Here is a 23,853-nt window from a genome sequence, read left to right on the forward strand (position 1 = left end):
AACTGGAGAATGGAGACCCATATGAGATGAAAAACTCAGGTAGGTCAAGCTACTGTTTTACCACATTTCCAACAGCCGTGATAAGTGGCAGAAGCCTTCTGAAGGAGGCACAGGAGAGCTCAGAACACCCTGAAATGTCCACACCATAAGATATCTAGTTTCCTGCATCAGATTTGATTAAGAGTAAAATCTAACAACCAGACCTACATCGATGACCTTGGACTTTGAGGCATGGAAGTAGAGACGGGTCAGGAAGGCCTCAGACCCCATTGCAATACCCTTTTCATCTCTTCCAATGCCTCCTACCCAGACATACACAAAAATAGATTATAGGTGGGTGCTACATCACCGCACGATTAATGCTGTTTTTGCCCTGGGTGAAGCAAGATATTCTGCAGCAGTCATTCATCAGGAAATGGAACTGGTTTCCAGGTTGGAAGGTGATAAACTTGGTGGTCATTTCCAGTATTATTTAACCATAGTTTTCTATAGGTCCCTGTTACCTTGGGGGGTGAGAAGCAAGAAGTTGGGTATCGGGATCAATAGGATACATATATTTGCACTGAGATAACACTTTCCATGTTAGGTGCCTTTCAAGAGGTGCTTTGTTTTTGTTTACTGAGCTAGAGAAGAACTAAAATACTACTACAACAAGCCCAAACTCTTCTGTATAGTCAACCCTTGCAAGTTCTGGGGGCAAAAGTACTTTCATCATTCCTCTCATATCAGTAGAACTGCCAAGTTCTCCAGAAACCTCCTCCTATATAAATATAACAAAAACTAGGTCCTTGCTGGTGGTTTTTATGAGTGTAACTTTTACTGGTATGTTTGCTTAGAAAATTGGTTTCATCCCTAAGCACATGGGATTTCTTCCCCCTGGGCCTTTAAAACAATGTATGTGGACAAGAAGTGGCAAGAAGAAAACAAGAAACAGTTGTGTGGATATTTCTTCCTTTCTGTTATTTTTGGGGGCTATAAATTAATTTGAAGATGGCCCTGTGGCTAACACGAGCAGATTGGTTTAACATCATGTGACAGATTGGTTTCATTTAGCCAGGAATATCCAGAGGGTCCTCGTTCCTGAGCAACCAGCATTTGCAGTCTTAAAACACATACAGTTCCCATCCTATTTTTTTGTTTGCCTCCAAAATGAACACCAAAATTTCTATGGCATGTCCAATGTACAGAAATGTATTCCAAAGGAACAAAAATAAAACAATAGTTCCATTTGTCTTCTTAGAAAAAAGGGGGAATAGGAGAGCTTCTATTGCAGAGCTACTGCAATAAATTTATCTGTTATTTTACATGCAAGCAGAATCCAGTTTTGTGATGATGAGGAAAACGTAGCTGGTTTTAATCCCAGCTATCTCAATTTTAAGTGTCGCTATCAAATTTGCTATGGCAGTGTCAGGGTCAGAGCCAGTACATTGAGAGGAGCCAATGAACTCCAGGAAAACCAGTATTCAAGACTAAAGGATTATTTGGGGCCAAAGAACAAGTCAGGATACAGGAATACAGTGCTTGGGAAGACCTTGCTGCTCAAGCAAGGCTTAACTGAAACATAAAGAATTTTATACTCCTTCTTCCACATGAAGACTCAGTGGTCAGTTTGAGAATCTAAACCTGTGAATAAGGATGAATGGATTCCAAGAGCTTAAGTCCCATTATTTCAAAGGAGGGATATTTAATTATGTACTTAACTTTCTCTCCCATTGAAATCAATTACAGAGATTGCTTTGGGCTAATTCCATGGCTAATTTGAAGACATGGCAATTCTCTGAAATTTAGGTAGGAGTATGGGAAGTTGTCATATACTGAGGCAGACTTAACTGACTTATCCATCTAACGCAGCACTGTTTATTATACAGTACTGGTGGGCAGTGGCTCTCTCAAATTTCAGATATGGACCTTTCCCAGCCCTGCTTACATATGCTAGGGATTTCTGATAAGAAATTATGTAAATACCTAGATTAGAAAGTGGTGGTATTTCAAACCGAGTGACATTTTCTCAGAAAGAATAAGTGTCCATAATTGTTAGGGATTCAGAGGATTAATGTAAGTAGCCAGAAATAGTTTCCCAACAGATCAGCTATGTCAAAGTCTTTCAAGCCTTTGCAAAGTTTTATTCTGCATGGTTTCCATGCAGAATTTCAAGGAATGCAGAACAATAGGCAAAGAGAAGACATTTGGGAGAGTGACTATCCAAGATCCATGACTGGGCAGTAGCAGTTCTAGGCAGCACAATTCTGAGAAAGTACCAGTCAGCTAACCTGGACAACCAGTAGTGATGTATGGAAGTATGGAAGTGAGAGCTGGACCATAAAGAAGGCTGATCGCCGAAAAATTGATGCTTTTGAATTATGGTGCTGGAGGAGACTCTTGAGAGTCCCATGGACTACAAGAAGATCAAACCTATCCATTCTTAAAAATATCAGCCCTGAGTGCTCACTGGAAGGACAGATCGTGAAGCTGAGGCTCCAATACTTTGGTCACCTCATGAGAAGAGAAGACTCCCTAGAAAAGACCCTGATGTTGGGAAAGATTGAGGGCACAAGGAGACGGGGACGACAGAGGACGAGATGGTTGGACAGTGTTCTCAAAGCTACAAACATGAGTTTGACCAAGCTGTGGGAGGCAGTGGAAGACAGGAGTGCCTGGCGTGCTCTGGTCCATGGGGTCATGAAGAGTCGGATACGACTAAACGACTAAACAACAACAACCTGGACAAAAGGAAGGTGAGAAAATGCCTGTGGCACAGTTCTGCTCTGCCCAACCTGTCCCTTTAAGATTGCTACCCTTGGCAGAAGGAACGATGCCCAGGAGCTGGTTGTTGACTGACTGCTTCTGTCATCTGAACTTGGTTGAAAAACTGCAGGAGTCAACACTTGGCCCACTTTGGGTGAAAAGAGTAAAAGGAAGGGGTCACCAATATGGGGCCTAATCAAGACATCTCAATGATTACAGCTAGACCTAGCATCCGCCTGAGGTGGGTGGATGGATGGGGAATGAAGCCCTCTCTGACTGACTTTGTCCATTTCCTTTTCCTGGAAAAAGAAGAGCAAATAGGCCTCTCTGATCCCATTGCAAAGAGCACAATTAGTCATCCCCAAGCTCTAATGGCTTCTTGAAATGCTCAGCTGCTTTTGATGACTAATCTGCTAAGTAAAATAAGTGATGCCTAGCAAAGCATCACACTCCAAATCCAGCTTTAGCTTTATATTATGAATGACATCAGATGCACTGGTAATTAAATCAGCAGATACTCATAAAATCTGGTGACTCAGCCTTTGTGCTAGTGACTTTTAACTTTTGTCCATGAAAATATAAATAAGTAAGGTACGGTCATTTACTGAAAAATGTTTGCAGGTAAAACTTTGAGTTTCAAATTCCTCCCTCAGATAGAATGGATGAGAACCATTCTGGTTATAAAGAAAGTAAGGCTATGTCCAAATTAGCAAACACGTCATATGTCATTTGTTTTGTCCTTCATTTAATTGACTGCTACTATGGTCCCCCTCACAAAAATGCCCGGGGTGATCTTGAGATAGAGAATCTAAAGGATGTAATGATGATCACTAACCTGGATGGCTTTGAAAAGGGGATTATGTGTTCTTATGTAGGATGGATCCTGAATTCATCAGACTTAGTTTGTGGTAGAAAAAAATAGCAGATGAAATTAGCAAAAGAACAGTTCAGGGATTTACAAAGTTGTTCTAAAACTTCCCTGGAGACCCAGCTGTTTGGAGGGAGCAGCTTCTGACCAAGCACATCCCTAGACAGAACAGCCATTTTCCCACTGATAGAAGAATGCCCCATTTTATTTATAAGAATCACCCAAGGCAGCAATAGCGGTATCTGGGGACTCACCATATCAAACATGTAGATGGAGCATTTGCACAACCAGATATTTAGAGTATCACTCACCAATGGAAATAAGCTCCTTATGCATGAAATACACTCCACAATATAGTAATGCTAATTTTTCCCAGCCTAATTAAAGTAAACCATTCAAATGACCATCTTCAGGATGTTGTTTTTGAAGCGGAAGACCAGGATTTGCCTGAGCTTCAGTCATGCAGAGTGCTGAAAGAAATCCCTTTGAGTGTAGACTCACAGATAGCATGTAAAATCCAGACAAATGATTGCTTTGCCAGTGATTCCCATTTTGCAGCAAACAGGTTATTAGTGTGGGACTCTGTACAAGGAGCCTGCATTCAAAAAGCCTGTTCATTATTAATGGAATATGAGCTTTTGACATCAAAGGGGATCCATTATGTATGCTAAACGGTGGTGTGAGAGAAAAGAAGGACCTGCATTTCAAGTCCTCTCGGTGCTTTTGTCCCTTGTAAATCAATCAAGCTTGACAGATACTTTAAGGAGAGTAATCTTTTCAATGATACTGTCAATGGATAACATAATGGAACATTGTCTTGATGCTGTGTGAAGACATGAAGCTAGTCAATTACAGACAACACTTCATGCAGCCGCCAGCTTTCACTTGAAGCAATTCTAGGGAAGTATTCTAATCCTTACAAATGTCTGCTGTAGCATACAATGTAAATGAGACCTCCTGAAGCTTCAGAAAAATAATTAGCTACAACAGTGGCCCATTCCCACACTTCTCAAACATGGGCATGATAACGTTTACTGTGCAGTTTTCCGTCCTTCTGGAGCGTTCGGTGCCTGCTGTGTATTTATATACACAGCTTTCTAATTGTCACCGCTTTGTTCCTCACACCCACAAAGGCTTATACCGAGAGTGTCATATCTGCACATATCTCTTAACAAAGAAATCCTGGTAGCCTGGCCAGCTGTATTCCCTGCTGTTCTTACTACTATAGCTCAAGACACTACTAGGGCTTGTTTATTTAGAAAGAGTTGAGAGTTTTGCAACCATGTGGGTCGGTCACAGGATTGTACAGACCTCAACATGACAAGGGTTTCTGACACTAAGGCAGAGATATGCAACAGGAGCATCCCTGTTACATGTTGGGAAGTGACCAAAGATTTGCTCATGTCATCCAAATTATAGTAGCCTGTCAAGCAATAGAGAACAGTAACGGCCACCAGTAGTACCTGGTGGAGAAGGGGTATCCATAATAAAGCATGTCACGGATCTTGCATCCCCCTGGTTAAACATTTGCAGATCTTTATTTTTAAACAAGATTTCTTTTTTTAAAAAAAACACATCCAAGTACAACAGAAGGAATGTGAGCTGCCAGTTTAAACATGTGGATCAACAAGACAATGAGGCTATTAGTTTGGGGCCTGCTATTTTGTCCAGCGATAACTGGCATTGGAGTCTTGTTCCAAGTGAATTCCTCCCTGTACAAGGTCACACACCAAAACTGCTGAGTCAGTGTGAGAAGCTGTGAGCCAGCAGCTCCCAGAATAATCTCAAATACGCTGGCTGCCAGCATTTGCTGAAGCCTGCCAGTTGCCTCTGGAAGTGACCTGGAGCAGGAGGCAAACAATGTTTATTTGGTTGTTGGCACCTACTTTCTCTCTTCCTAAAAGGCTTCTCTTCCTCTAAAAACAAGAACAACAACCATTACTACCAAATGACAAGGATATGCACCCTTCCTCCCAAAACAGAATTAATTTAGTTTGTATTTTATCCAATATAAGAAGATACATAGTAGCAGCAGTTTAACAATTCAAGCCTGGCATATAATAACAGTCTTAAAGGGTCGAGTAAGTTGTCCCAGCTAGTTCTGAACCAAATGGTGATCTAGGCAAGGAAAATGTCTGGCTCCCACTCCATTTGTTCAAGTTTTTAAAAACTTGCATTTTTTTCTCATTTTTTACATTTGTAGCCTAGTTCATTATTTCAATGCACAATCTGCAAGCCTGTTTTATCTTTGTCATATAAGACAATATGTTTGCCTGCACTGATTTGATCACAATCATATGCACATAATTTGGCAAATTTCCACAAGGATATAATATAGCAATCTTGTTAATGCAATATTGGCCACACAGACTGGCAGCTTTACAAGTAAATATGAAAGCACAGGATTAGAACGGCAGAACATGGGTAGCCTTTTTGTAAAACCCACCATCTCCCTTGGGCTAAGTTCATGATGAAAACCTCCCTCTCTAGAGCTGTTATTTGCCCCACGATGCATCGTTATTTAAGTGTCCATTGTTCAAACTCCCACCCTCAATGGCACCATCTTGCTTCTACCCCCAAAGGCACCATAGGTGCTATTTAAAAGTTTAAAACCAGACACAATAATTGCAATCACTCTACCGACTTCACATCTATTTGGACCCCTAAAAAGACCAAGATGCTTTTTTTCTGTTTGGGACTGGGCACACTGTTTCCCAATCAAAACTATACCAGAATCCTGGATTCCTCCATCATTTTCTAAGATTCTGACTCAGGGTAGACCATCAAAAGAATCAAAGAGGTTTGATCCCTGGACAATTAAATTACGGCTTTAATGTGCACACATCCCTACCCACCCAAAAGACTCCAGTTTTGATACTAACTGAGAAGAAAAATGACCTAGCTGCATCTTAAGCCAGTAATGTCAATCACAGACACAACTTCCTGCATTGAATAAAAGGTGGGAGCACTACATGGCAGGGCATAACGCTGGCTGCATCTTTTGCCTCATATTTCCTAGAGACTTAGAAAAATGGAATTGGAATTTGGGCCGGGTAATGATCCAGAATTCATGGAAAATCCATCCCAGTGGGCCTTATGGCAACCTTACCACTGTAGTGAAAGCATTTCTCAGCAGCAGGACCTTAAGCTATTAGTAACATACTGAAGATCTTGACCTCAAAAGTGGCTTTGACACTTTTGACCCTTGGCCTACACTTTCTGCAGATAGATACCCAAGCACTGTCACCAAATCCAAGTGCATGTCTTACCTTAGTTTGTTTATCAGCTCTGCATTGCAAAGTTTTTTCTTTTTTTTAATGTGAAACCATGAGATGCAAACAATTTCTATACAGTACTGTGAGGTGGGGAAAACCCTTCAGGCTAGCATTATTGCTAGTAGACAAATGGGACTCTCTGTTGATTGCTTTGTTTCCAATATGCAGACTCAGCTGCTTTACGTTGTTTCTGTGCAGGAAAAGCCAGGGAGGCCCTTTATAGCACGTTCCCTCTTCCTGCACCTTCAAAATATGGGTTATTAGTATGATATTGGCTGTGACTGGAATAATGCAAGATTAAACACAACTCAGCAGCTGGAACATCCATTGATGGCATATTCTGGCTGGCTGGCTGGCCTCAGAAAAAAATTAAGCACTGAGGAGAAAGGAAAAGGGAAAAAAAATAAAGGCCAGGTCAGGTTGCGAGGGGTGGGGGGGGAGGGGAGAGAAATATCTGTCCAATATAGCATTTAAGGGATACAACATAACATCCCATTTTAACAAACAAACAAAAATTTTTGTATCAAGTACATTTTTTCAGTTAACCACCTTGCTGGATCAGACCACTGTTTCATCTAGTTCAGCACAATATTTCCAAAAGTGACTTGCCATATGTCTCTGGCAGCTCACAGCCTACCCCTGAAGTCCGACTCCTGGTAGTCAAGGATAAGCTATATTGCCTCTGAACATGGCACTTCCATTGAGGGCAAAAATCTATTCTAACTCTGTCCTCTGCCATCAGCCCCAGCCAGCATGACCCAAGGGTCAGCAATGATGGCAGTTCCAGTCTAGCAACATCTGAAGGCAGTGCTGGATTTACGTATAAGCTAAACAAGCTATAGCTTAGGGCCCCACCTTCTTGGGGGCCCCAAAAAAGTTTAAAGAAAAAAACTGGATGTACATTTCCAAAATATAAGATAAAAAATAAATTACTTTGATAAAATACATATTTTGTTATGTGCAAATGGCTTTAGATACCTATTAGGTCCATAAATTACCATATAGCAAAAAAACAGCGTCAAATTGTTGTTGACAAAGGACAGCTGGACATATAAAGGGCCCCATTACCTTCAGTAGCTTAGGGCCTCATCAAATCTAAATCTGGCCCTGTCTGAAGGCGCATGTTCCTCGCCCGTCTCATAAACCCAGTATGCAGTCAGTTGCAAATGTGACCAGGCTCTACTGGTTGTGACAATGCTGCCACAACAAAAGTGAATCCACCAAGCAGCAGCAACACACACATATCTCAGCCATCATGGCTTGTATGGAGCACGGGCTGCCTGAAGACTCTGGTACTGCCAAAGGCTGAATGAGTTGTATGAATTTGTATTTAATAATACAAAAAAAAAAAAAAAATGAAGGGAAGGGAAGGGAAGGGGGAGGAATTACAGTAGAAAAAGAGAGAGAGAGAGAGTTGCTTACAAAGGAGAAGTCTTCAGCATTCTGGCAGAGTAGCTTGGGGAAAATAGCCTGTCTCTGAAATCTTTCCTCGTCTTCAAAAATGTTCCCATACATAAAGCCATTCATCATCGTGGAGTGAGCATGGATGTCGATATAGAATTCCAGGGTAACTTTCTGTATAGAAAATATATACATGCACACAAAAGATAAATTGAAAACATATTTCAAAAGGGAACTCAGCTATAAAAGCAACAATGTCATCCCTGAAAATCAAAACATATAGCAGTAGGAAGTGTTGTGCCAGAATGAAGACAGTGTACCAATTAGGGCTGCTTCAGGTCTTTTCCAAAGTGGCACACACAGCCCTAAAGCTGACATTCCTGTGCAGATGTTTCTCTTTGAGATGCTCACACATCTCGGCCCACTCTTGAATGGAAATTTTCCACTCATCCATATGGAAATTGCTGGTTTTACCCAGACCTAAAGATCTGAACTGAAGAGAAAAAGAAGTTTTCAGTTTACATCTCTGTAAGAAAAAGAGAATGGTGGAGTTCATTGATTATCCATGCCAAACAATTACAAACAGTCTACAGGTTATTTCATACAATCATTTTTTCAGGAAGAAGTCACTATGGATGATAAATCATTATAAAGCTTCTGTACATTTGTACCTAAAACTGTTTCCTTGTGTAGTGAATGCTTGTAGGAATTTCTCACCTCATGGTGACATTTCCTTATACAAAAGACATTCTGAGCACTTGAAAAGGTGAAATCTGGTAGATGGACATGTAAAGAGAGTGAGAAAAATATTTTAGGCTGTAATCCTATACCTGCTCAACTGGGAGTAAGCCTCATTAAACTCAATGGGACTTATTTCTGAGTAGATATGTATAGGGTTGCACTGTCAATTTTATAAAGCATGTTCTCCTTCATGGAGAGCATGTGTTGTGGTGGGGGCTAGCAAGACACCCCGCTGTTGCTGGGCGGGAAAGAGTTTGGCCACCATTAGCAGAGGGCTGACTGTTGCTGGGGAGAATTATATGTTGCCATTTTTCGATTGACAGCCCTAGTCTTTAAATGCCCTGCAAGCAGCGTTGAGCTTCCTCTTTTCGCTGTGTGCATCGGATCACCTGCCCTCCCTCCCTATTTTAGGCTTTTCGCTTGACCTTGCTATGCCTGTCATGGGGTCGTCTGCTGTTGGGGCAGGGGCCCAGTAGGAATTTTGTCCATTTGGCTGATTGGCTGGTGCCATTTGGTTTTTGCCAACTGCGTAGCAAATCGTCACAACTTGTAAGGTTGAGATTAGGCATTGGTTTGGGAATTGGTTGGTGGAGAGGTATGGATTTGGCTGTGCCTGCCCCTCCAATAGTGCTGCTGTTGCAAGGGTTTTCCATTAGAAGAACCCAAGGGCTCACCATGCTTTTGTCCAAACCATGTCAAGGGGCTAGGGCCATGCAAGAGCCCCTGGGAGCATTTGGGGAGAAGTGAGGCATGGTTCCCAGTCCCGTCTCTCTCCCTGGGTGTCTTACCCTTTTCTTACTTCGCAGGCATGCAAATGTCAGACTGTCTCCATGCGGGGTCAGATAGTCGCAACCAATACCTAAGCGATCACTCACATTGCTTGTAATTTAATAAAGTTGTGGCCAAAATTATGCCAAAAACCTCAAACAAAAATAATGTGTCACTTGTGTTTTATTGGGGGGTGTCTTGGGGACCTTGACACACAAGCTACAGTGAAGATTCTGAAAGCCTTGGAAATCCTTGTGATTAAGAAGCAGGATATGTACCATATAAATAAATGAATAAAACACATTAAGAGTATAAAACCAAAACATGGGAAAGAAGAATAAAACTGATGGTTAAAATCAATTCAGTATTAAATGGGTGAGCCTTCCATCTTGATTCAAAATGGCATCTAATTGTATCCAAACACAGGTGAAAACCTGCCCCTTGATCCCTGGAACCATCATGAAATATTTGGTTAAAATCAATGCAGTTTTGAAAGCTTCACTCCACTACCTTGAATCCAAATGGTGTTGTTTTTTCCAACCTCAGATGAATCTTGGGAACCATCGTGCAAAATTTGCTCACAGTATCTCAAGAGGTGTCCAAATGCATACTGAACAAAAACTTTCCAAAATATATACATAGGTGTTTTGAATTACAACCCCCATCACCCTTGACAATGGGCCATGTTGACCAATGGGAACTGTAGTCCAAGAACATCTGTATGGTAACAGGTTGGGGAAGGCTGTCTTAGAGTATATTTTCAATGCTTTGTAAGCTGTAGCCAGAACTCAATTAGAAGAGTGAAAATCAACCAACAATCAAATAACCCTTCACTATTCTTCTCATTGCACAGTAGCCCAACCCCTCTCAGTAACATGGCCAACTTTGCACTCGTAATTACCTCTCAGAGGTCCAGTTGCCAGGCAGCTCTACCAGTTAGGAGAATGGCATTTCAGTATTATACATGTTCTTTTTTAAGGAGTCACATTTGATGATGATAAAAAAATGAAACATCCTTCCCATTCATTTGCCCAGCAATGGATTCATTGTTAATGTAACACAAATATTCGTAGCAGAAAGATTCTCTTTGTTTGGAACTACAAAGAAGGCTTCCTGGCCTTATAATGGCCAGCACTCGCAGAGTTATTCTACTGCTACACTTCAGGTTTCCACTTCATTTTGCTGGTATTCATTGTGTTACGGAATATGACTATGGAGAGCTGTTTTGGAGCATGGTACCACAGTTGAATTAAGGTACATACTCTATTTTTTCAAAGAAAACAACAATCTCACTTCATAATGCAATTGTTTCTTGTATAAATTTTTCTGGAATAGAAGGCATCTATGATACAAAAGGAAATAAAGGCTACAGCAATGTTACTCAAAATGGAGGGCGCAAGATCCAATGGCATGTCAGCTACATTTGTCTGCTGCCAAAGTTAATCACAGGAATTGCTCTCTGGTTTATAGACTTTCATGAGTGGGAAAGAACCCAACAAGCTCAAAACCTGGCAATTGCCATATTCAATCATGCCACAGTAATGAAGAATTACCGTATTTTTTGCACCATAACACTCACTTTTTTCCTCCTAGAAAGTAAGGGGAAATGTCTGTGCGTGTTATGGAGCGAATGCCTGCGGGTGGCGGGGGGGATCTGCTGCAGTTGTGAGCAGAGGATCCATGGTTCCCCTTCCTTCCCTCCTCCGTGGTTACAAAGCATGGGTCCACATGGATCCTCAGGATTTTTGCATTGGGCTACTCCAAACTCACTGTCAGATCACATGTCTGTGGCCACAGCATGAACCACAAAAATCATATATCCACTATTTCGTTTAGAATATTTTTTTTCTTGTTTTCCTCCTCTAAAAACTACGTGCGTGTTATGGTCTGGTGCGTGTTATAGAGCGAAAAATACGGTAAGTCTTTATGGCAAAGGATGAAGATAGCAGAGAAGAAAATATGGCAGTGATTTATAGAAAGCATGGTGATTTGCTAGGTCTAAGTATCACAAAGGATTGGTAACCCTGTTCCAAGGTCCACAAATGCCCTTCTGTTCATGGAAATGTCTCTGATCGGGTGACAGCTTCCATAAATGGAAAGGTGCCTTTCCCTCTGCAGTACAGTGGTACCTCAGGTTACATACGCTTCAGGTTACAGACTCAGCTAACTCAGAAATATTACCTCAGATTAAGAACTTTGCTTCAGGATGAGAACAGAAATCGTGCTCCGGCGGCGCGGCAGCAGCAGGAGGCCCCATTAGCTAAAGTGGCCTTCAGGTTAAGAACAGTTTCAGGTTAAGAACGGACCTCCAGAATGAATTAAGTACTTAACCCGAGGTACCACTGTACTTTGTGTACCCCAATCTGACCCAGTTGTTTGGAGGACTCTGCAGAATTGAGAAGGATATGTGTGGGGATGACAGAGGAAGTTGCATGGAAAAGGGAAATTTGTTAGTATCACCTCCCTTCACCTTTCATTCACTGATCCCTCCACTGGATCAGACAGCAGAAATGAAGGACACCTCTGGATACAACACAGTGCTTTGACATTGGGCTGTTGATATATATGGAATATTAATGCCAATCTCCAACCAAATGAAACTGAGTACCTGGCCAAAAGTCAAGGGTATGTTGGCTCAAAGGGGCTTCCAGGCAGAGCTTAATATCCCAAAAGGCTGATTCAGATATTGTAAACAGGTTATCAGCAAAGGTTTCTTAAGGTCTTTTTTACTCTTTAGAAACAGGAAATGAAACCACCATGGTGTGTCCTGCACATTCCCCTTCAGCCATTTGACACCCTGCCCCTTCCTGCCTCTTGCACTGAGTGGCAGGTGTGTACTCTCACAGCTTAAAGATTGCTAGACCACATTTCACTGACAGACACAATTTTGCTGATAATTATGCTAAAAAAAAAAAAAGTTTTAGAGTTCTCCAGCACTTGAAAAAACATTAGTTGCCAAAATCACACTGCCTGGAGCTTTCTGTAACTAAAAGCCAAAAATATGTGGAAGCAAATCAAACTGTGAAGCTTTGAATTTAAAATCAACCAACAAATGATAATAGAAAACACTATGCAATGTTTAGCGATAATAACAATACCTTACAGGTATTATCAAGATGAAGTAAACATTGGTTGCATAGATGTTCCAGATTTCCTAGATAATTAAAGGTATATTTCATTTCATTATTATAAGCCAGTATTTTCCAAGCCAAAGTCTCTTCGAGCATGTCTGTTCTTATAATTATCCTCAACCAAAGGAGGATGGGGATCAAGAATTAATTATCGAAGGCAGCAATCTAGAAACAACAACAAAAATGTTGAATTTTGAGGTGTTACAAAACCCAATAATCATCCTTCATACTTTCCCAACCTTTTCTTGTGCATTCCATGAAGTATTGGAGGAAAGTGTGTTCATTCTGCATTTTCATTTCATAATCTTGATGACTTTGGAAGACCATTAATTAAACAGCCCAAGGAAAAATGATACGAACAGCCTGGGCTGCTAGGACCACAGTTGATATCCCAATGCAATTATGATTCTTAAGCACAGAGATTTCTTTTTTTAAAAAAATCAATAAAAGCTATAAAACAAAAAGGGATAAATGTGTATTTAGCCCCAAACACAAGTCACTGGAGAGGAAAGCAATGTAGGGAAAAGGTAGTGCTGCAAACCAGCTGTCACTTCAATATAGATTTTATTAATTTTCTGCTATAACCCTGAACTAAGAAGGAATTGAAGGGCTTCCTTTACTCAGATATTGTACAAGAAAAGAATGGAATCATCACTCCCACTTTACTTTATGGAGGATTTAATTCATGGAGTTAACACCAGTGCTCATTTGAAAGTATTTCTTCTTTTTCTCCCAAGGACTTTGCTGCAGAACAGAAGCTCAGAGCTAAATATGGTTGTGTATTTCTTTTTTTAGAATTATACCTTCCCATGCTTCTCAAGAGCAGTCAGCAGCAACAGCCTCCCAGCACCAGCATCCCTGTCACTTACCAGGAGTAGGTGAGACGAGGCTGTAGTTTGGTCAAGCTCTGTGGGGACACCAGTGCAGCCAACCTGGCCCTCCTGCCAATGCACTCATGCAGCCCCATCCTCACTAAAGTGTCTCCCCTCAGCCTCTCAGTAAGCAACAGCAATGCCAGAGCTAGGAGCACTGTTCGTTTGTTTCTAAAATGAAATGCAGCCTTAGAAGGTTGCCATTTTGAGTGGGCCAACCTAACCCAAAGACCATCTGCCATGGCATGGGGGTCCACATTGTGGGAGAAGAGTGCTGAATGCAGCACTACTTTGAACATAATCTATTTGATATTTACCATTTAATATTGAAGGAATCTGAAAGCATCCCATTGGATCACCCTCTCAGACAAGAGCCCCATTCTTCAAGAGAAGATCTGTTGTTGTACCCTGGCCCCTGCCTCATCACAACAAAAGCCTCTGCAGCCCTGGCCTACCAACCCTGGAGCCCTCATGTCAGCTGGAGATATGGCTTCATTTTATGTCAGTTTCTTTAAAAAACAAAAAGAAGACACTATAATGCTTTTTTAAAAAAGTTTTTTGGGGTGTGTGTGTGTTTTAATTGTAATTTTCATCTACCCAATGATCCCTGGAGCATGTTATCATACACTTGCAGGCAGCGGCCCCTGCAACTTAAATTTCCAAGTTTTGAAAATGCCAAGAGCTTCATGATGATATATAAAAACCCATCCCTCAAATTGCTTTCCTTTACCTTTGCACTTATCAGAAGTGAGGCAAGAGGTTTTACTGATATTTTGAGTCTGATTCTGTCATCATTACTTCCAAAGAGATACTTTTCCTGTGCCAAAGCAGTTGTACAGCAGAAGGCGGCTTGGCTAGTCATTTCACAGAAACTACCTGCCGAGAGATTTTCAGCTCTTCAGCCCTTCAAATCCCACAAATGTCTATGTCTCCAGACACCAGTTTCAAAAGCCCAGCATTCATTATTTTTATTATCAACCTTAAAAAAAAAACTTTTGAGACTCTCTCTCTCTCTCTCTCTCTCTCTCTCTCTCTCTCTCTCTCTCTCTAAACAAGTTATCTACAAAATTCAGGTTGAGTATTTGTTTTTCAGTGGTGGGGGTGTCCTTAGATGAATCTCATGAGGCAACTGTAAGTATTTTCTGTGTCAATAAAAAAATAAGTAAAAGTTTTTATTGCAGACCATATGACAAATTATGGCTAGTTTACCCTGCACAAGCACATATTGTATGTATATCATTTCAAATGGCTGTGGTCAAAGCTGTAAAACTCAGATAAGCTGGAAAAAATTCAGGATGCTTCACAAGAAATATACAAAATGGAAGTCATGGCGAAATCATTACAGAATGTGCTGAAGCTGGTGACAGGGAGGCAACAAGATGAACAGGACTGTCCCAGCTTGCCCCCTCACATGCTGGTTATTGTAGGGGCAGGAGAAAGAATGACTGACAAGGGCTGTTGTAAGTGTGTGTGTGTGTACACACAAAGGGGCTTGCTGGATCACAGCTTTGGTATACCATGGTGTAACTTAATGTTATAAAGGAAAACAGCACTTTCCCACTGCTCTATATTCTACTCTCTTCATTTGACCTCTGTAATATAATTCATATGTGACATGATCTGTGGGTTTTGTGCTCCCACTTCATATAAATAATGGCTCAATGCGTGGAAGGGACACAGAGAAGGGTGACATCACATGGCTTGGTATACTATATCATGAGGCAGAAATGTGACATAAGGATAGCTTCATGGTTCTTGTAACAACTAGTTCCATAATGGAGCTGTTCCTATTTTGATTCCGTTTGAGTTTGGGAGGTTTTTAACAGGACATGTTTAACAGGGGTGTTTAGGAGGGGAAGAAATGTCATTAAACATCTCAGGGGCTCTGATGTATGTATTATTCCATTCAGTTATAGGTGACTGATCTAAAATTCTAAGAACAATTTGAAACCCTTAACTTACCATTATGCCATCCCTCAAGTGTCCCTTTGTAAGTTAGTGACTGGGGTTTAAAATCCCCAAATAGGAAATCTTCAACTAAGAAATGATGAAACATATTAAGCAGACAGCATCTTTTCTCTGTTTAGCTTAGAATGGAGTACCTTCTCCTAATGACCTTTTTCTCTCAAGAAAATTAATTTTTAAGTGGAGAGGGGGAAACACAAGGAAAGCAAAGATTACTGTGTGGAAAATATATCAATATCAGCAAGAAAGAGATTTGATTTTTTCATTGCTTCAGGTTTGAGTCTTTAAAAAACAAAAACAAATAGACATTCTAGTCAGACGTGAAAAGTCAAAATTTGCATTTAAATTGAGGTAATTTGGGCTACCTACCCACCCCCTCACTTCTCTCTCAAGTGCAGAACACAAACTACTAGATCTCTCAATTCTCACAAATGGAAGTACAGCAAAGAGGTTCGCCTTTCACTAACTACAGTTAGGGTTCAAACTGGCAAGCATAAGAAGTGCCCAGATGATTCACAGGCTACTTAACAGTTGCTAACCTGTTTCAACAGACATTTCATGATGCTGAAACTCTCAGATAGGGATGGGAAATCTGTCTATTTCTATCCATATCACTTCTGCATGGTTTTCACTCATAGTTCTGTTCTGTATCTGCATTAATCTGCATTTTTTAAATAAAAAACCTCTTTCAAACTATGCATTTAAATACGTATTTAAATATGTAAATGTTCATTTCCTCTCAAAGCAAGTATTTAAATGCATATTTTCCCTCAAAATATTATTTCAATGAGTATTTTTATACATTTAAACTACCAAGAACTGCATGGCAGGAAAGTGCAGAATCTGGTATTTTATAGCTAAGTTCCAATCCACACGAGTCTGAGAGATGAAGATCAGGTCATTTAATATAGGGATGCACACAGACTGGATTCTGCAGGCATCCTTACAATGATCTGCAGAATCCAGTTTGTGTGGATTTCCTACCTCAGATGACCTGATCTGCACCCATCAGACCAGGCTCAGGAGCAGGGATGGGGAAACTGTGGCCCTTCAGATGTTGTTGAACTCTAACACCGACCAGTCTAAGCCTCTTCCTAGCTAGAAATCACTTGCATAACCTTCCACCAGGGGTGTTAGGGGAGGAGTAGTACCTCTAGTGGGGGACACCTCATGGTGTCCACCTTTGGTCCCCACCCTGCACTCAGCTCTCACCTGTGTCTCCTAGAAGCTGTTAGCATGCAACAGTGGCCACACCACAGCAGATGGCTTTGATTGGCTGGCTAAACCAGGTAAAGGTATCCAGTGAGTTAGGGCCTTACCCTGCATGTGAAGACAAGCTCCAGAGGATTGAGCAGACAAGACCAATAGTGGGGCAAATGGTCAAGAAGGCAGTTTATGCAGATGCTGTAGAGTAGAGCTTTCCAAACTGTGGGCTGCGACATGGAAATGTGTTGGCTGCAGCGTGTAGTGAGTTACATGACATGTGTCCGTATCTCTTATAAGGGGTAAGTTTAACCTCCAGTTTGCTAGTAACACTGAATTAGTGTGTTGTGAAATGATGCATGTCTAAAAAATGTGTCACCAACATGAAGTTCTGAAAGCTTTGCTGTAGAGGGAAGTGAGGGGCAGGTGGGGCTTATCTGTGGAGTTTGGAACTGGCAGGGTTAAAACTCTGTGGTGTCCTGTATCTGGGAGGAGCTTGACGCAGGGAAGTGCGTCAGAGTGAGTCTGTGTCTGTGTTCAAGATTTGCTTTCGATTCTAACTGAGACGAGACGCAGCTTGGCTCAGAGGCTGTGTGTGTGCTTTGAGCACAGAGATGCCGGAATGTTCTGATGGATTTCTTGCTTTGTAAATAAACGCTTCTAGAGATAAGAACCGAACTGTCTTTGGACTTGATTTATCCCTCATCTCACATGGATGCAGGACCACTGCTACTCTGCTCTTCCTGCCAGGTCAGCTCCCGAACAGAGTTGCGCAGGGGAAGCCTGACTGGACGCAGGATTAATTTCCCCAGATTATCCACCTGGGAAGGTAGCCCATCTAGGAGAAGGAAAACTCTGGTCTTTAACCTCTGCTACCTTGCGGCATGTCTTCAGGGGAAGAAAAGAGACAGAACCATGCCCAATTTCTGCTGGACTTCTGCTGGAATTAACATTTCTTGTGGTGTTAATGCTGTGAACCTATCAGATGAGGCCTGATAGTTAGGGCCTCATAGTCCAAAATATCTTCAAGTGGAAAAAGTAGGCTCAGGGTGTACCGGTATATATGTGTAAATAAACCATATATCCTAAAGACATCACAGTCTCCAATGTGCCTCATTCCAACAGAATCATGAACCCCAGGGTAAGTGCCTGGAGCTCCTGGAACCTTGTAGCACTCAGAGGTTGGGCTGGCGGGCAACAATAGGATGAAAACTGCCACAAGTACAGCAAATTGAAAAAGCTGAAACTGAAACACTAGGATGGCAACAATGGCAATTGTTTGCAGTCCTGTTTCCAATGTTTCAACTCAGTTAACAATGTAAATGAATAACCTGAGGGTCCCTCAACCACAGGGGGTCTCTAATTCTGCACATACTGCCACTGTGCCCATCCACAACAGGAAGATTTCTCTAGCAACACAATTAGGCTCAGAGACATTGTAAGACGTTACAGGTCCAGAACAACATGAGGCATCTTTGCTGGTCCCAGGCACTTCCTCCTGACCTGGATTTGGATCTGAAAGGCCAAGGGAAATTGTGGATGCATGGAGGATAAATGGTCAGCAAGCACAATTTGCGACCTTACACAATATCATTACCGATCAGAGTGTGTTTCTGTAAAGGTATGAACCTCAGCTTCTAATTTCCAGGCTGTTTGGATCATGAGCCAACGTGAGATAGCTTTAACCCAGGTCTTAAACCAGCCTGTGTTTTGACCACTGAATAACAATTCTGAGGCAAGTTTGCAGCTGCTGAGTAAAATTGTGGGTTTTCCAACCTTTTAACCCGGGATGGAAGTAACCACGCCAGTCCAATTATCGCCCTGACAACTCCACACCTTCCTGGCATCTTTTCTTATATCCTTTCTGAAACTTCTTCCTATCCCAAGCTGCCAAGAAAGCTCTGCTGTCAGTCGGCTGCTGGGTTTATTACACCATCTGAACCTTGTTTTTATTTGTGTATGTTATTAAGGAGACAGTTCTACCAACCCTTCCAGGTGCCTGTAACCTTCATAAAACAAACAAGGCCTATAGACAGACAGTGGCACGCTTCCCAGAACTGCGCCTTCAGCTGGAAAACAAGAACAATGTTACCACATGCTTTGACTTTTAAAAGATGCAGCTAATTGAAGTGCCTCCTCATGTCTTTCTCCAAGTATATGTGTGTGTTTTTTTCTAAAAGTAAGGCAGCAAAATGGCTAATGCCGCAGATGGCCATAGAGGAAAAGGAGCATGTTACAGTTTTCTTGCTGCCACACACTTTCAATGCACATAGAACTGGTCCCCCTGAGAGTGATGGGATGATGATATTCTGTCACTCCCAAGGGGAATTGCACGGGGCGGGGGGAGCTTTTATTTCCAGGAAAAGGTAAATGGACCCCTGACCATTAGGTCCAGTTGCGGACGACTCTGGGGTTGCGGTGCTCATCTCACTTTACTGGCCGAGGGAGCCGACGTTTATCCACAGACAGTTTTCCCAGGTCATGTGGCCAGCATAACTAAGCCACTTCTGGTGAAACCAGAGCAGCACACAGAAGTGCCATTTACCTTCCTGCCAGATGTGATTTCGAACTGCTAGGTTGGCAGGAGCTGGGACCAAGCAATGAGAGCTCACCCCGTGGTGGGGATTTGAACCACCGACCTTCCAATCAGCAAGCCGAAGGCTCAGTGGTTTACACCACAGCGCCACCCGCGTCCTGCATGCATAGGGTTGCATTATTAGTTTACTAATTTGGGATCAGCCAAGACTGAAACGAAAAGTGCACCATCTAATTGCTATTAAGTCCCCTGTACAAAAATATAAATTGGCGGTTACATTGTAAACTGAGACTGATGTTTCCAGTGATTTAGGTAACTGATAACAGACTCTGCTACTGGTACTTTCAGAAAAATGTCCATATTATTCAGAAGAGTGTTCTGCATTGTGCAATGCTAACTTGTGGTGGTGTTTGATTGAATGTGACAGTTTCTGGTCTAGGAACTGCCGTGAACATTTTCCCCACAAGTCTGTTACTTCCCCAGTCAGTGCCTAGGGGCCAACACAGCCTCAAGTCAACCCTTGCTAGTGCTATGAGATGGCTTCTATTTGGGAGGAGGAAACAAGCAGGCAGATAACAACAACAACTGGAAAGACTTCACTTTGATTTTAGAATGTTATTGAGGGTTTAAATAGTACTCCCTCATCTCCTCTCCCCAAAATTTTGTGATCTGTAAACCCAACAGCACTGTTTCTGAATGCCTCTCAGAACCTTAGAGATGAAGAGCTGGGGGAACATAAAGATCACTAATCAAAACCTATCATACTGAAGTACAATCCTGATGTTCAAAAAAGTGTCCCTGGCCAACAAACATGTGTGCCATGTGCAGAAAGCAAGAGAGAGAATCACACCCATGGCAAAAGTGTCCACTGCAAAAGGAAAGTCTTTTAATAAAACAAAGCAGTGCAGTTTGGCAGGCAAGCCAGACCCTGCCAGAATCTTAAGCTATCAATGAATCTGGCCTTAGAAAACCTTCTTCCTTAGCCCCATCTATTCAGCTCCTTCTGGACCAGGTGCTGGGGTATAGGAACAAATACACACGCAGAATCTCCTCAAGCCTGGCAGTGCCGCTGATCTCCTTGCAAAATGACTTTGTGCTTTGCCAGTTGTCCAGTGTTTAGTATTACTTTACGAAAGAGCTGATGCTTGAACAGAAATGAAACAAAATCACCCTTAAAACAGGAGTAGAATAAAGTTTATGAAGATACTATGCTGATCATTATTTGGAAGGGCCCTCTAGGACACAATGACCTTCTCAATGAGTTGGCTTGCTCTGTTGTTTTCATGTGGTGATCATTTCTCCTGAATGGACCCCAATACAACCATGATAAATGTCATGTTCACTGCAACAAAAATGATGGTAAGAATCAGCCCACTGGAGATATTGCAGTAAAAAAACGACAACCAACTCCTATGTTGGCTTGCACGAACTTTCTACTTGATAAGTAAAGGACATTAGGAATAATATTGTTGCATACCACCCCAATCTCCAAGCAGTGTGAGATTCCAGGGGTTCCAAGCACATACCCAGGGGTTTGTTTTTCCTTTTGGACATGAGGCACAATGGAGACTGTAGTGTCTTTAGGATATATGGTTTATTCACACATATATACAACCTGAGCCTATGATGAAGGGGTTCACTGCATCAACATCCCAAAAGGGTTTGCTTTTCTCATAGCTGCAGCCTTGGATTCAAAGGCAACCATCATGCTCTGACCATCTCTCAAGCTTGCTGCCTTTACCAGTCTGCAAAATTGTCTTCCTCTAGGTAACATCACAGCCAACCCTAAAGGCTCTAATTCAGACTCTGGCTATGTCTTCTAACTAACTATCTGAGAGCTGTAGGAAGACCCATCCATTTGCCATCTGGCCCAGAGCCTCCTCTCTTTAGCTTTGTTAATGGTCCATCACCTTTCCCTTTGTTCTCTCTTAACGGCTCATCTCCCAGGCGATTACCTCATGAGGAAACTAGCCTGTCTTATTTTTTAACCCTTGCTGAATTCAGGGGTTCAAGAGGTTTGATTAAATTTGAACACTTACTGTCCAGGTCCAGGAATTGAGGGGAGCCTGGCACCCACAAGCTCATAGCAACATATTGCAACAGGGCCTGCAACAAAATGCTGTAGTGCGGAGTGCCCTTGTTCAGGGAACAAGCCAGCCATGCCTTCTTCCAGGATATTCCAGTTTATTCCACACTGAAGACAAGCAGAATTAATCCCCATTGCACTCTAGAGGTGTCATGCGCAAACAACAGTGCTTCCAAAAAGTTCCAGTTCCTGGTGGTAACATATGTTCTACTGGGGATCACTTGTCTCCAGGTAGATTTTTGACCTTGGGACAGAGAAAGGGCGACAGTAGGGGAGGATGCTTTGTGACTCTTCCACTGGGGCAAGATATGGGGAACTCGTGCATCCCTCCCACACACATAGATTCATTCTAATCTGGCAACCATAGCAACTAGCTTTTGGAAAACTGCCGTTCTGTGTTTTCTCAGAAGGCAGCCACTTTTGTGTGTTACAGGAGAGTAGTTTTTTTTCCAGATTAAGCAGAGTACAGCTACTTTAAAAAACCCTAGAAAGCTGATAATTGTTGGTCAGATGGGTTGATGTATGTATGCAGTGTGGTAGTTTGCCCTCCAAGCTGGAGAACACAATAGTTCCTGCATGCCTCTTCAGACCCTTCCTGTTGTCTAGAAGCTTTCTGTGTTTTTTTAAAAAAGAACATGAATATATATAGCATTTCCCCCTCAATTTTTTGGAAGTTTCAGCCTTCTCATTGTTTACAGTCTCTTTAATCATTCCACAATAAATGGAGCAATGGTATGCTTATCTGCAGCTAAGACTGTGTCCACATAGTCAACAAGAAATCTTTTGAGCATTCCATTGTGCTATTGTGTTTGCTATCTTCTCCAAAGATATCTACAGAATAAAGGTGTGTGTGTGTGAGAGAGAGTGTGAAAGAGAGAGAGAGAGAGAGAGAGAGAGAGAGAGAGAGAGCACTGCAGTGTGAAGCATGAGAATATTAATTTAAATCACCAGCCAGTAATAATAATAATAATAATAATAATAATAATAATAATAATAATAAATTTTATTTATATCTCGCCCTTCCCAGCTGAAGCCAGGCTCAGAGAGGCTAACAACAATATTAGATATTATTTTTTAAAGCTCTCAGTTTGAAATATACAAATACGCAGTAGATATTTAACAGCATGGAAGGAATGAAGGTTTATCAGATTTAAATATGCCTCAATAAATGCTTTCAACCAACCTAATTTTTTTATTTTACAATTCATCCAATTCTGCAATTGCAATTCATCCAATTCTGAAGTTGGTTCAGATTTTTTTAAAAAGAAAACAAGCTGCATACGCAGACACAAGAAGTTAATGCAACAAACAGAAATTGCTGCCTTATAACATAAAGCCTGCTAAGTCTCACTGCAATCTAACATATACTTAAATTGGAGAATGCTTGTCCTTAAAATTAAGCTTTTGTGTAAGTATTACACAATTTTCACAGAACAAGCTCCATTGAAGGCAAAGCTTACAAATTTATGGGAACAAGGTTTGGAAGAGATTGATTCTGGTCAAAAAATGATGTGGACTTCTTATTAAAAAATAAATAAACATTTACAAATAAGCAAATAAATAAACAAACCAACATTTATTTTTATATTTATTTTCACCAGAGGCCTGCAACCAGTGAAGTGCATCTGTCTCCCTCACTATTAACTTTTAGGTGAAATTTAAAAACATTCCTGTTTACCCAGGCATTTGATGGCTGAAAGTTCTGTCCCTGCCAACCCTGAAATTATTAGTTTGAGAGTAGGTGATTGCTTTTAGGAGTTCTAAAATGTTTTTGAGAAAGCTGTTTTAAACTGTTTAAATTTGTTTGTTTTTTTTAAGAAACTTTTAATTGTGTATGTTTGCTGTCCTAGGTTATTTTGGAGGAAGGTGCAGGGTACAAATCAAATCACTAAATCAAATAGGTTCATACATCTCACCATCGTCACCAATCAACAGATTATGGGGGCAGGGATTTCTGAACTTTTGTCCATTTGTGTGTCTCATGAACCCTGAGCCTATTCCTACCCCTCCATTCTACTTCAGATTCCACTTCCCACAATATTTGAGAGAGAGAGAGATGGGCAGCTAGAGAGGGAGTAGGAGTGACCCCAGACAAGAGGCATTGGGACTTATGAGAAGGGAAAACAATTATGGGCACACTTAGAACTTGGGAAGTGGGGCATTTTTCTGAGCATTCCCCATTTTTCTTTGTAACTGCCAGCTCAAATCAAGTTTGAGGGAGCTTATCTACTGCTAGAGAAGACATTGCATCCAGTTTAGTTC

At 41.5% G+C, this 23,853-nt stretch overlaps 1 protein-coding gene across 1 annotated transcript in view; it reads right to left on the reverse strand.

Moving 5' to 3' along the window:
* The window catches only part of LOC308586515 (BEN domain-containing protein 5-like), a 753,040-nt gene that overhangs the window by 63,952 nt on the left and 665,235 nt on the right, over window positions 1-23,853 (reverse strand). Inside the window, exon 10 of the mRNA XM_081193192.1 lies at window positions 8,311-8,463. Coding sequence (XP_081049318.1) covers window positions 8,311-8,463 — 153 coding nt within the window. The remainder of the gene's footprint in view (window positions 1-8,310; window positions 8,464-23,853) is intronic.

The sequence above is a fragment of the Podarcis bocagei genome (genome assembly GCF_964188305.1).
Source record: "Podarcis bocagei genome assembly, chromosome: 5".
In the NCBI taxonomy this organism is placed as follows: domain Eukaryota; kingdom Metazoa; phylum Chordata; class Lepidosauria; order Squamata; family Lacertidae; genus Podarcis; species Podarcis bocagei.